The sequence below is a fragment of the Harmonia axyridis genome, chromosome 1 (assembly GCF_914767665.1).
Source record: "Harmonia axyridis chromosome 1, icHarAxyr1.1, whole genome shotgun sequence".
NCBI lineage: Eukaryota > Metazoa > Arthropoda > Insecta > Coleoptera > Coccinellidae > Harmonia > Harmonia axyridis.
In genome coordinates, this window is record NC_059501.1 from 16,493,363 (window position 1) to 16,508,482 (window position 15,120).

The following is a 15,120-nucleotide window of genomic DNA, read 5'->3' on the forward strand; positions in this document are numbered from 1 at the left end:
GAGATGGGTGGATAATAATCAGTTAGAAGCGCAATTCGTTCAATTTAACAATGGTTTTCATCGATTTGTGACAAGGAGCTTTGTCTTGAAGAAAGAGGATTTCTTTTGCATTTTTTCTTAATTACTGAACTCAATCTATCCAATAATATGAATATGTAATATTCACTGTTGATGGTTCTACCTTAGTCAAGGTAGTCAATGAATATACCATGCACGTCCCAAAATACGCATTCCATAATCTTGTCATTTGATATTTGAGATGGCATTCACCGCCTGCTCTCTACTCACTGATTTTGAATTAGGAGTGTAGCGATGAATCCATGTTTCATCCACTGTCACATACTTATCTATGAGAAAAATCCTTGAATTTGACTCACAAAAAATAGATCAACCGTTAAAAAAATGCACTGAGTGCATAATGAAAGCTTCATGTAGCAGCCCAGAAAATAGGTCATGCCAATGTTCACAAGAATAATAACACTTGTTCATAAAAAGACTAGTAGAGCTGATTGAAAATGCTACAATGTTTTATATGCTGACACAATTCTCCTAGAGGCTTATGTGAGAAATTTCAGAAGTTTAGAGCTTGTAAGGAGAATCTATTGTATTTTGTGTGGGCTTTGTTACTATGTTTCATCGTCACTTCAGGAATATCACTGTTAAATTTTCAACCACACCGAATGGTTGGAAAGTCCTGCCTATTCAGAAAATTTCTTTTCTGGCCGGGGGATCGAACTCCAGAATGTGGGCTTAAGATTGCTTGTTTGAAAGTTCGATTTTATTCGATAATCTGTTTCTATACAACCCAAAACACTTTCGAACACTGTACTGATGAAATTTTTTTTCAGATGTCTCCACTCCTGATTGTGGCCTTAGCCACAATTATATCGAGTGGTCACTCCCATCCTCAATCTAACTACGCTGATCAAGCCAACAATGTGGAGTATGTTGGAGGCCTCCCCGAACAAGCCACCTTGGATGGAAAAGTTACGAAACTGGATGACCTTAGTCCCGTCATCTTCTTGAACCGAACGAAAGCAGCCTTAAACTGCGCCGCTGGATCCATGCAGGTTGAACTGAAGTTTAACGAGCCTTTTCATGGGGTGGCATACGCCCACCCTGACAGGAATTCACCCTGTTTTGTCCATGGAGCAGGAAATTTGAGCTATAAAATTGATTTACCTCTTAAAGGATGTGGTACGAAACAGGTATGTACGAAATTTCATGGCAAGCTAATAATAATTTAATGTCTTAGATCTTCTTATCTTATTCTTTTATGAATAGTTTATAAATTGCATTAGAGATGTTTGTACCTCTGCATCCTCTACATCTCATTTTGCAATTCGAAAGTTCTTATGAACTCCAGTATTTAGGATGGCTTTAAGGAGATTACAGTCACAGTTTCTCGCCAAAGAATTTTTTACTTTGACTTGTAATGGCGAGGTATTCTAGGGCCAAGTGATCAGGAGTTTCTGTCTTCCAGAATCTGCACTCGTCAGTTTCTCTCAACTCTATTCTTATTGATTGCTTCCTGAGGTAGCAAGTTAGTGGGAAAGTGTAGCCTGTTTTTACTGAGATCCAGATACAGTTTGTATTTTGTAGTTCCAAAAGAGCTATTTTAGTATGATACGTTCCTGGAAGTATTTCAACAATAATCGCGAAATCATCTATTCTGAAAATGAAAGTTCAAAATTGATAACTTCTTAATCTCTTTTCAATTTCAAAAATCTATTATTTTATGAACAGATATATTGGACGTACGAATCTTCGTTGACCATTACAATTTCTTATTTACATCAGTTATAAAGCGACAATTTGGCGAAACACTCGTTTGTTTCATTGGAAAATTTAGTTTTTCACTGTTTCATTTGAAATTATTTTCCATCGGGGAGGAATCAAAGCAACCAACTAGTTATTCGAGAGTTGTTCCCATTATTCCCTCCAGGGCGCAGCGAATTCATCTTCTGTTGTTTCTTATCAGGTTCTTATCTTTGACAGTCTTGCTGTCTTTAGTAGGGATGAGTTGGCTTGAGCTTGAGCCAAGTAGCTTGAATATCAAGCCAAGCCGTAAATCCCAAGTATTGAGGTGTTCTCAGCCGATTCTGAAGGTGCGCTCCCTCTCAGAGGATTGACGTGTTTCATCCCAGGACCACTAGTGGAATCATCAGTATGACACTCAGTGGTCCCTTCCATTTACACCTTCCATCTGATTGCGGATCATGGTGACATTGCCGTAGAACGGTTGGGTTTATGTCCCAAGCGGTGCCGTTCTTCCAAGAGATGCGCAGCCCACGAGGATATCTCTCGGGCTAGCAAAGAGTCAATACAGTAAAATAACACAGATATGTAAATCATACGGTATTGCCAGCTGCAAATGCACCTTCCATTGGTAAAGCGTACGAAATATTTGATTTCGAGTTTTCGCTCATTCACCTCTATATTTCAATTGTTCATTGCATGAAGTGATGATGGTTAAGTTATTTTTTGGAAGATAATTTTTGTTCATTAATCTAATGAAAATGATACTCATTATTACTCATGAACTACGTACTTTCGTTTTGCGTCTTTTACTGCAATCTAACGATTCGATCTATGCGATTGTTATCATCCAGACATAAGTATTATTTTTACGCATCTCAGTCTGAAATCACGCAATAGATAATTTTTATGGAATTTGGCTCTTTAGATCAAATTTCGTTTCAGAATGAAAATAAAACGATGATTTTATACAAATTGATCTAAGTTTAAAAATTTTGAATTGTAAGAGATTGTGAATTTTTCAATTCTATAGTAACTATAGACAAAAATGGAAAATATTCAAGGAAAACACCGGTTTCAGGAGTTTTAGAGCGCTAGTTCATTCATGTGCATATTGGAGGAAACTGAACTGTTAAAATATACAGGGTATTCATAAATTATTCATAAACATTGCAATTGCCTTTGAATTATTTTTTGGAGGCCCCTTACTGAGAGTTCCAACTGTATGTAGACATTTCGGAAATTGACAGTCATGGCAACAATTGTCATGACTGTCAATTTCCGAAATGTCATACAGTCATGACAATTGTATTGTTAATTCAATTGATATTTAAAATATAAACCAAGAGGAAAATACGATTATTTTTGTCATGAGCGCATCAGTCAGTCTCATTTTATATCAATTCTCTAGCTTAAATCAAAGAAGAAATAATAGATATTTATATGAAGCAACATGAATAATTCAAAAACAACTGCGATGTTACATTCATTTATGAAGACACCGTAAATTTTATTGGTTTATATTGATTTTGATTTTTTGATTTATGTCATTTTTGTGAATTATTAAATGAAACCCAAAGCAAGAATTAATGCTGCAGTCAAAGAACTAAATGCCTCCGGATGCGCAAGCTGATGACGCGATCATTTTTGAAAATATGTCATGCTTGCATTCAAACCTGTGGCAAGGAATTCTAACATTTAATTTAACAATAATAACACATGGACCATAAATTCTCCGAAAAAGAAGTCTAGAAATGAAAATCCCTGAATGAGCTTCCTTTTCATTGAAATGTCAATATCTTTTTTTTCTTTTTGTTTCAAGCCGAAATAGCAATTTACGTAAGAAGTCCGGAAAATAGGGTTTTTTTGGACGAATAGACGGACTTCCAGGACTCGCTCACGCTCGTCCTGGAAGTCTGTGAGTCCAAAAAAACCATTTTCGGGCGTGTTGCGTACAATATTTTCTCGGCAACCGTGTAGAATAACACTATCGCTGCTGCTTTCCATATTTTATTGCGATTGCGATAAAAAAAACATGCGAATTTTTGACAACTAATTTCATATGAACTGTCAGCCGTTATCTCGGTTGCTATGGTAATGATCAATTGCATTTATTAAAAATATCCCTACCAAGATTTTCATATTCACAATGACACGAACGATGTAATTCTTTTCCGGCCTAGTCCGGGAAGTACGTATTTTCCGGACTAGGCCGGGAAATGCTACTTTCTCAGAGAAAAAGCGTCCGGGAAGTGAGCACTTCCCGGACGGTTGCCGAAAATAGTAATTTATGTAACAAGTCCGGAAAATAGGGTTTTTTTGGACGAATAGACAAAATTCCAGGACGAGCGTAAGCGAGTCCTGTAAGTCGGTGAGTCCAAAAAAACCATTTTCGGGCGTGTTGCGTACAATATTTTTTCGGCAACCATGTAAAATAACACTATCGCTGCTGCTTTCCATATTTTATTGCGATTGCGATCAAAAAACATGCAAATTTTTGACAACTAATTTCATATGAACTGTCAGCCGTTATCTCGGTTGCTATGGCTTCTATGATTCTTTTCCGGCCTAGTCCGGGAAGTACGTAATTTCCGGACTAGGCCGGGAAATGCTACTTTCTCAGAGAAAAAGCGTCCGGGAAGTGAGCACTTCACGGACGGTTGCCGAAAAAGTATATTTTATCGAAAAATTTACTTGAGAGGCTAACTTGGATGATCATTCATTTTTTCTGAGCATACCATACGCATGTTGCGAAATTTATCGTCAGTGAGTCGAACATTATTGTTCGAGACTATCTATGACTCGAAATTCGTGATGATTTTGAGGATATCCTTCAGTATATTTCAGTTTGTTCAGTTTACATAAAAATTTCGTTAAGTGACTTCTTGTTCAATATTCCCATTCTGCGAAAACGAGCACATTTTTGGGATTTGGTCTTATTTTTATTTCAAAGCGCTACGAGGAAGACCGGCAGTTGACTTTCAGTTTTCATTCAGTACATAGAATTACAAAACACTTCAGATCTAATTTGTGATGAGTCTTTTAAAATTATTCGGCCGCTGTTATGAGATGAAGTTTATCAATGAAGTTGAAAACCTCACTATCCACTTATCAATTCGTCGTATTAAGATAATCGATCAGATAAACTTCGATCAATTAAAAGCGATTATTATCTGTAGAGTGGATTCACTATTCGAATTTGAACATAATAAAAAATATGATGAAAACTATTTATTTAGAATATGACACAGACACACAACAGGATGTTTTTCATAGAATGATTAAGAAAACCTTGATACGAAAGTTTATCTCTTTATGAGGTTTATTTTTACACAGCAAAATAGCTTTGTTCAAAATTATTGATTTCATAATCTGAATTTTAAGGTCTATAGCAGGATAAGCCCAATAGAAGTTTTGTCAAGAAGCAGATTAACACATTTTTTTATAAAAATTTGACTTAATTCGTCAATACTTTAAAGAGTGATTCATGTACATTCCTATAATTTTTCAATACCTTTTCTTTGAAAATATGTGTCTTTACCTTCATCAATCTAAATTTGTTTCCCTGGAGCATTATTTTGAGGTCTGCAAAAAAATATAAATCATTGAGTGCCAGATCTTAAGAATAAGCTTGGTTTGCATCGATTTGTGACAAGAAGCATTGTCTTGATGAAAGATAATTTTTTTTTTGGCATTTGAGGATTATTTTTTCTTCATTTCTGCACTTGATCGCTCCAATAACCTTATTTTATTTTCACTGTTGATGGTTTAACTTTTGTCAAGAAAAATAACGTTTTGTAATATAAGGAGCCCATAACATTGCCACAAGGTTTTTTGAGATTTTTTTGTTTTGGATTTTTTGCATATGATTCTATATGGTATCCAAGTGCAATGAATGATCGAGTTCTCAAAAAGTCCTGACGCCAGGTCAGTTGATGAATTTTGGAAACTAAGTCTTATCTTACCAATTTATTAAGAACTTTTCATAATATACTCCAAATTTTTTTCTTGTTGATAATTCAATATTGATGAATATTTCAGGCACCACAACGTGTATTTACCAACAATATTATCGTCAGATTCCACCCTTCCTTGGAAATCGATGGAGATGAAATCATTACCATAGTGTGTAGGTATCCACCACCAGTAGCTCCTCTACCACCGGTACTGCCAGAATTTATGTAAGTTCAAAATCAATAAAATTTTTAATTCGCCGAACAAATTATTCTCATTTCATCACAATGTCTGTGATTTTCAAATTTTGAGTCGAGAATGGACTCAAACGATAGGGTTTTATTCGCTTATGACAAATTCGTCCTCAAATTCTATTCTATCCGTCCGGGCATATGAACGATAACGTTCTAATGGAATGACCTGGAAACTTTTAAAGAAATTAATTTTTAAGAATTAACAAAAAACCATCATCATTTGATGTTTTAGTGTTTTTTTTTATATTTTTGAACATCCTACCTACATAGTATCATACATCATTTTCAAGGGAAAAAAAATACGAATTCAACGAAGTAATAATATATAGGGTGTTCCATTAAAAAAAATATAGGTTTGTGTTGAATCTTCAAAACCATACCCCGAAAAAAAAATTGAGTACGCCACTGGATTCTACGCAGAATTCTGATTCAGACGTAGTTTTTAGCTCAGCATTATTTCTAATAATTTCGGAGATAAAGGAGGGGTCCGAAAAGTATCAATTTTCAAAATCGCCCTGTATCTCTTGAACGGAAACAGTTATGCAAAATCTGATAAGACCAACTTAAGTTTGAAAAAAAATAGGATAGGAACGTGAAAACCGCAAGGCTCTATCTTAAATAATAAGCGAGAAACCTGGCTGTCTCACCCAAAATGGGATGCACTGTACATGTGAATGGCGACCTCAGAACCAAAGAAAATTTTTGAGTACTCGTTCATTCATGCTCTCGATTCAATTCGTAAGATATGGATGCTTTAATAAACAATTTCTTTTTCTACAGAAAAAATGACAATGTACCTCAGCCAGTGGTGGCACCACCACTCAATAGTTTCCAAATAATGTTGATAATATGTGGAATACTCTTCCTATCTCTTCTGCTCCTTGGTCTTGGATGTACCAACTACTGCTTGAGAAGACGAGTTATACCCCTGTCAAGGCCATTCTTGAGCATTGGAACGAATTCCGAAATTACGAAACTTTCTAGTGGTAGTCTTGGTAAGTATAAGAAAGTTCAATAACTGATAAATCACCCTGTATAGAGTGGATACAAATTATTAAAATTGATCAAAACTTGCTCCAGGATGAACCAGAAGACTTTTTCATTCAAATAATACTAGAAAAATATAAAATCATTATAAATTAATATTAATGAAGAAAAATATTCAAATGATACGCAAAATATGAATTTTCGGAAAGTATCAATATCTTCAACTTTTGGCGGGCAGTGCTTCATTACTTTTAGAATTTTCTTTAGGATTTATTTCTCTCATTAACAATTATTCGAGTTATCACAGTTCAGAGGCCTAGGAGTGTAGAGATAAAAAATAATTTATTTGTTCAAACTACCATGCCTCAATCATTTATAATAAATCTGCATAAAACAAAACAGAAGAAAGTTGTTGCAACTATTTTTTATTCGGTATGATGAAATTATTTCTTAGGAAATCATATAACGTGATGAGAAGTTGAAGACATAATAATTGTTGATGTTGAATACCTACTTTTCTTCAAGAACACCAGTCTTATCACTTCTATCTGATCTATCAATGTTTTGAATTTGTTCAAGAATTATTTTCGCATTTATCCATGATGTTATTGAATGAATCAAATGAATCTTAGTATACTCGACAAAATATTTTCAAGTTGCGACGATTTACTCAATTTCATATTAAAAAAAGTGAATATTCGTTTTTTTCAAATGATAATAATCTATCTATTCATAAATAAATATGATAATTATCAACTAGGGTAAGAGACGTATGGGCTGTCCCAAATTCGTTGTCTAGTGAGGGGATCTCAGAACTCCTTCAGAGCTAGAATAAAATGAATGGAACTTTTTCGGGCTCAATTTTTCATATAATTAATTTTGTCAAAACCGCAACCTCATAAATTCAAATGTTTTCAAGCTAAAAGAGAAAATTGGAAAATGACGTGAAACAAAAAGTTCTCATAATTTCTTCATTATTGGTGCTATTAATATGAAACAAAAACATCCTTGCGCACTTTTTTTTTATCAGAATCCATTGGTGTATTCATTTAGTTTTCATTTCCATAATTTCCATAACAGTTTCTATAAAAAATAAAATCACCTAATTTTTCCCTTTTCCAAAATATGTAACATGCTATATAAATTTTTATCAAACTATAAAAATCATAAAAAGTTTTTTTGAATAATAAACTGTGTTTTTTTTCTGAAATATAATTATTAATTTTTTTTTCAGGTAATCTCTCAATTTACGACCCAGTAAAGATTCCTCGAGCTCATGCCCCGATCCAAGCAACAGCAAGCAGCTCAGGAAGTGACGGACCACTAATCAGCGACACGCTTCCATCAGATTATCCTTCAGAATCACACTCAGAAATAGAAGAACTCGATGCCAGATCTCTTCCAGTCTCATCAGCAGGAAGCTTCGAGAACCGAGCTTACCTACACGACAACAGCAGCGTCTACAGCGATGGTGCTCTACAAACCGTCGCAACTACCACGACGTTACCCAGAGCTTCAGCCTACAAAGAACAGCCTCGGTTCGAAGTTCAGATGAAGGTCAATAGAGCTCCCCCCTCTCCTGCCAGCCTTGCCATTTCAGACACCGATAGCTCTGTTTCCAGAACTGAGAGGAATTTGTCAACAATCTTGGAAAGAGAGGAATCCTCTAGACCCGAATCTACCCAATTCACTTACATCCCTGAACTCCATCATCCTCCCAGACATATTCAACCAGCTCCTACGTTCAATAAGATTCTGAAGAGGCAACAGGAACTGCAAGAACTAGCGTCCTTGAACTCGGAGATGACTGACACTCACTCCATCACTGAGATGTTCGATTCATCTCATAGAATCAAGGGTCCAGCACCTCCACCACCACCAATGATGCCAAGAGAGCAACACTTGGTCTCCATGGACCGTACGGAGGTGTTTGAGCCCATGCCAATGCGTAAACCTGAGATCACGTCGCATACAGTCGATGATGTCTATCTCAGAACTATAACCGAAAAGAAGACCATCGAGGATATAGAACGTCATAAGAGATTGGTGACCGAATATCATACCAGACCAGCAGAGGCCCATAAGTGGGATGTTACCATCAGGAATTATCCTTTGGAAATGCCTGAACCACCTGAGTGGGAGAACTTCTCCGATATATCTTCAGCTTCCGGATTGACTCTCACCAATCTACCAGAAAGATATGTGGAGATTCCTCCTAAGAGTACGATAGACGACAACAAGCTACCATTGAATTCACCGGAGTTAGTGGGAAGTCTTCGACAACCACACTATCCACAGAGTTACCTCTCGACCTTCGAACTGCCTATTGAAAACCCAGAAGTGCCGAACTGGAACGTTCTTTTGAGAGTCCTTCAACCAACTGAGCAAGAAGTCACATCGATGGAGACTACAGAAACTTTCAGCTCTCAGTTGACCATGGCGGATAAGATAAAATGGCGTCAGATCATAACCACAGAGTCCACTTTACGTACCCTCCTCACCGAAGCTGTTGTACGAGAAGATTACGAGAGGATAAGAAGGGATGCAAGGTACGAACAACTCTTCGAGCCACCCAAATGGGATGTAATAATAAGAATTTTGGCTCCCAACGATAAGCAAAAGAATAGATTCAAAAAACGAGGTGAATGGGATAATAGAAGTAGAAGGAGTAGTCTACCCACACTCTACGAATACGACTCTGATGGTGAAAGTTCTGTTAGGACACTAACCAGAGAACCGATGGAGTACCCGTTGGTGAGATCCAGAAGAACATCCAGATCTAGTTTTAAGAGCGAAGCTGATCTAAGATCGATGTCTGAAATGACTGTCGATTTTGGTAGAACTGACTTTGCAGATAACCAATCAGAATCTTCTCATTACTTCTCTATGCATAGATACGACGATGACGAAACTGACAGTTATTATAGGCCAGGTCATCCTTCCCTTGCCAGATCCTTGAGCCAACCTAGCTTAGCTAGATCTGCTAGTGAATTCACGGAACATTGGGGAGCACCTTCAAGATATGACACTGCCAGTGAGTACACCTCACCAGAAGTCACCCCCAAGGCTGTGAGAAGTACCAGGATGATGCAGATGCAACCTGGTCAGCCTATGGGAGCAGAACAGAGATCCATGTGGCAAGCAAGCTCTAGCCAAATGAGGACATTGCCAGGGGGTGGTACTGCTCAAATAATGACAAGTGAAATGAGTCAGTCTTCGTCTAGAGTTGTTTCAAGACAACGACCTTCCTGGCATCAGTAAATCGATTATTGTAATATATCGATCTAAGAAAGATCACCAATGGTGCTGTAGGCTCAAAATCGATTAGATTATGTTTTCGAAATTGTAAAAATAACGTGTTATATTAACAATGAGAGACTTATGTTCCTAAACATATTTTTCCAAAACGATTTTGGCCTTAAATAAACGAAACTACTATATTTAAAGAAATATACAGATTAAATTTTAATTTTAGTAACTAGAATGCTGTGATAACAAATGCAATTAAGGAAAGGTCGAGGTTTTCTAATACTCAATGGGTTATTACCCAATTTTCCACTTATTCACGCAGAGTGTGAGTAACTGCAAATTTGGGTTCTTATATAACACTAGCTTAAGGTACTATTTTATATCTACTCGGTTTTTTTACGAGCTTCGACTATTGTTTTTATCTGATTTTTTATGCTTTGGTGGAGGTTTATGGCAACCAATTTTTTTCCTACATATTTCCCTTTTTGTATTTTTCCATTTTATCTTCAGATGAATATATCTACTTAATTAATTATACTGTAATACTGACTTATATTAATTGAGAGAAATTCTCAAAGTTTTTATGTAATAAATCAATTTTTTGTAACAGTGTCCTTTTAGAATTTCATTTTTACATCATACTTCCTATTGAATAAGTAAATTTGTAAGATTATGAAGAATAATAAGGTTCTATTTATTCTTCAGAAAGGTACCTACTTAATTTACACAGGTATACAAAAAGTTGGATAGTTGGATGATAAATCTGAAACTTATCGTGGACTGTGTAAATATAAGAAAAAATAACAATTTTGATAATTCCATATCAACTATAATCATAAACAATTGAATCTCATAAACATTTCCAAGATTGCATTTTCTATGGAAAAATATAGGTAATAATCAGAAAAACCCCATATTACAAAAATTTCCATCATGGAATTGATTCTATAGATATAGAAAATTATTGAAGGAACAATCAATTATTGAGACTGATAATGGGATTATAGTTATCGAATGATAGTTATTTTTAGTTATTCAACACTATGAACATATGCTGCGATTTCTACAACAATCGTGGTTTCATCTACTCATTAGTTGATAATTTGAAACACACTGAATTGAATGGAATATAGGGTGTTTTACCATAAACTATACAAACATTTATATTCGTTTAGATGAGACCGGGAGAATCATTTTTTCCTTGGGATATATACCTTATTTTCGAAGCATAAGCAAGATATAGGGTGTTCAACTTCATTTTTGAGTAATATGCTATTGAGTGTGGTCAGTTTTGTATAACCTTTGAAGTTGAAGGATGGAAGAAAAAATTTGAATGGTTTTAATGAAGGAACCGTTCAATGTTTTTCGATTCTGTGCTCATAATCGTGTTAGGTGTAAAGGAAAGTAAAATCGTGAAATATTGAATCAATTTCGGGTGAAATTTTTTTTCGCTGTAGACGTATATTAAAAAAAAATTGCTCTATTTATGAAAAATTCTAAGAAAATTGAGTTCATTCTGAACGAGAACTTCAATTTGGCAAACGAGAACAAAATGACGAACATTGCAGATTTTCCATTATTTCGAAATTTTATTTTCAGGATTCCTCAGCTTTTCTGAATTGAGCACCCAAAAATATTTTCGTTACCAGAAATCGTGATTTCAAAGATTGTACATAACTGACCATACTCAATAGAATATTGTTCAGAAATTATATTGAAAACTCTGTATCACGCTTTTGATGCTTCGAAAACGAGGTACCTATATGTCACAAGGCAAAAATGATTCTTCGAGTATCATCTACACGACTATACTAATATGTTTGTTCAGTTCATGATGAAACACCCTGAATATTTCACATAAGTATACCAGGAGATTTTTTGAAATTGAATCAGTCAAATATCTCGAAAAGGAAAAATCTTAAGAAAAAATGGTTTGAATACAAAGTTGCTCGTTAAAGAGCTGCTTAAGTTAGAATTACAATACTTTTGTATATTTTGCAGTAGTATACGCATCTGCAATAAAAAACAGGGGTTCCCATTCGGAATTCCAGAAGTTGACCCGTACAGCTCACAGGGGGAATTAAATAGTTCTGGTTCTGGAACAAGAGGACTTCACCCTCTAAACCAACAACTTTTTATTCGAAAAATTTTTTCGTAAGATGTTTCCTTTTCGAGATTTTTAACAAAAAAAATTTTTATAGTTTGATGGATTGGTGGAATAGTAATTAATTTTTTGGGAAGTAATTCAAATATTTAAATTATTCGAGATTTCAGAAAATTAAAGTCTATAATTCAATTAAATATTTGATTAATTTGTTTGTTTCATATTCACTTAAACTATTAATTTTCTTATGAGTTTTTAGGTTCAACCTCAACCTTTCTTAAAGTTGAAATAAATGAATAAATATTGCTTTAATCATTATTTATTAATGTGGTTAGCTATGACTGTAATATTTGATGATAATTAGTATAGCCTTAAATTCAAAATTCCGTGAAAAATTGAACATTTATTGGGGCGCACATAAGCTTTCGCGTACAAGTCAGTGTTCTCTTTATTATTGAGCGCTTGTCCCAGAATCTTTAATTTCAATATAAAAAAAACATTGCTCAGTGATCCGATCCATAACCCAATGAAAATATGATTTTTCTTTAATTATTGCTATTCTAAACGAACTATGAACAGCTACTTGTCTTCCTCCTTCATCGTGTTTAAACATATTTAGACCAATGTTGAGTTTTAGATCATCAATGAACTCAAAAAGGTTGTCTTCAAAAAATATTCTCATTGATCTGCATTTAAACCATCATTCATAGTATCAACTGATATTAAATCATTGTTGAAAATCTCTCCCCATACGTTGATACTAAAATATTGCTGAAATTGCCTTGGTCTAAATGGCTATATCTTATGGAACATGGTTAATGTGATTATGATTATTACTGTCCTTAGTGAAATAAGTTATGTCTGATTTTATTTTGTGCATATTGTTGAAGTAACCTCGTCAAAATTCAAGTTGTTAATCAACCGGTATTTTCGTTAGTCGGCCTTCTTTTACTTCAAACATGAAAATAAATTATTTCATATTTTCCTCATTTCTAAAAGAAAACGTATTAGCACTATTTTCAGAGAAAAAAAAGTACAGAATGGGCACAACCATAATCTGTCAAACTGTATCAAAGATCTTGTAGAACACCCTGTACAACTCATATTTATATTTAGGGTTATTTTAGTAAGAAATATTATCGTGATGCATTATGTATAAGGTTGAGTTATATTTCCACAAATTTGTTTTTTTTAACAAATGATGTATAATTTTGATAGCTTCCGAACGCTTAATCTGCTATAATTTTGGGACAAGGATACTCGAGAGTATCCAAGTCTTGAGTTTTTCGTATTAAATTATGACTAAGCTTCAAAGAGCATGACGAAAAAAAAAATTATTTCCTTCCGGAATTCGAAGGTTACAACATATCGTTCTGCCAGTTAAGTATGAAATAACCTTACACTTTCATCTTGAGCTGATCGAAACTTTGTTTCAATGACCTTGAATTGGGAATATTATTCAGTGTGCAATCAAATATAACACAGACTAATGAATTAACGAAAAATAATATAGAGGTTCATGCTGTTTCGATTCACCTTATCTCGCAAAATAGTTATTTGAAGGAATTTATTTTACAAGGTATGAACAGAGTTGGCAGGACGCGAAAATAAAATTGTCTACATTGTCGACAATCAAGGGCGTAGATCTTTTTTTTCTTGGGGGGGTAATCAAAATAAAATTTTTTGACGACAACGTTTGCTCATATCTGTAATGTGAAAAAAGAGGTCTGATAACGAATTTTGAACCAAATTACTCGGAATAATTTTTTTATTACCAATTCGATTGTGCTTATCTTATACAGGGTGTTCCTGAATTGGAGTTACGAAGAAAAATGAAAGATGCCTTGGATAATTTTAAGGATAAAATGTCCCATAAATATGAGCCCGCAAACGAATTGTTTTCGAGATACAGGATGTTTCTTGTCTAACTTTTTTGTGATGCTTAAATTAATTTATTTATCACAGCTACCTAGCTGGATAAAAATTTGGATTTTCATGAGGATTACTAGAGAATTTTTTGAAATCTTATTCTTGAAATCGGTAGCAGATATGACAAAAACCCTAGTACCCCACATTTCTACGCCCTTGTCTACAATTCGAAAAGTGAGTCGAATAATTGAATAATGTCTTCTATGAATTCTTCTTGAATTTCTTTGAAAAAATAACATTGGTTTTGATAAAACAATTATACAATTTCTAAATGGTGTTAAATAATGACATAAGAAATGTCAAAAAATACTGCACAGTGTTGCCATTATATATATTATTATATGAGAAATGTCAAAAAATAATGCACAGTGTTGCCATTATAACTATTTTTATTTGTATTTCTGACTAAGAATACAGAAATCGATTTTTAAAGCTAATAGAACTGCTAAATTACCATTGTCATTACAAATAACTAGTTCAACTGTTATGTAGAAATGATGATACCTTTTTGCAATATTCGTTAAGTTCATTAACTTGAACTTTGACGAAACAATTAAATTGACTATTCCATTCTGAAATCATTTCCTAATAATAATTCAATGCGACACAATCTACTTTTCATCGTGTCTGCGATAAAGTTTCAGGATAAAACACAATGAGATTTTCTCGTTATCCATGACATTTCTATCACTATTAAATGACGTAACTATAGCAGTTAATTCCGATTACATTTTCAAGTACCACAGATAACCGGTCGAATTCGTAAAAAATAACTGCACACTGACTGATTAGGATGTTGGCAAGCTGTGTTTCATTATTAGGATAATAACATTTCAAAAAATGAGCAAAAAAACTAACGTGAAGTCAGGAGGCGCTTGGAGACCA

At 34.4% G+C, this 15,120-nt stretch overlaps 1 protein-coding gene across 2 annotated transcripts in view; it reads left to right on the plus strand.

The window, feature by feature from the left end:
* The window catches only part of LOC123679530, a 36,160-nt gene extending 25,351 nt beyond the window's left edge, over nucleotides 1–10,809 (plus strand). For both annotated transcript variants that reach the window (XM_045616954.1, XM_045616953.1), the window contains exons 2-5: nucleotides 849–1,208; nucleotides 5,800–5,939; nucleotides 6,747–6,961; nucleotides 8,188–10,809. In XM_045616954.1, the coding sequence (XP_045472910.1) occupies nucleotides 849–1,208; nucleotides 5,800–5,939; nucleotides 6,747–6,961; nucleotides 8,188–10,214 (2,742 nt within the window). In that variant the 3' untranslated portion in view covers nucleotides 10,215–10,809. The remainder of the gene's footprint in view (nucleotides 1–848; nucleotides 1,209–5,799; nucleotides 5,940–6,746; nucleotides 6,962–8,187) is intronic.
* The last annotated feature ends 4,311 nt before the right edge of the window (nucleotides 10,810–15,120 follow it).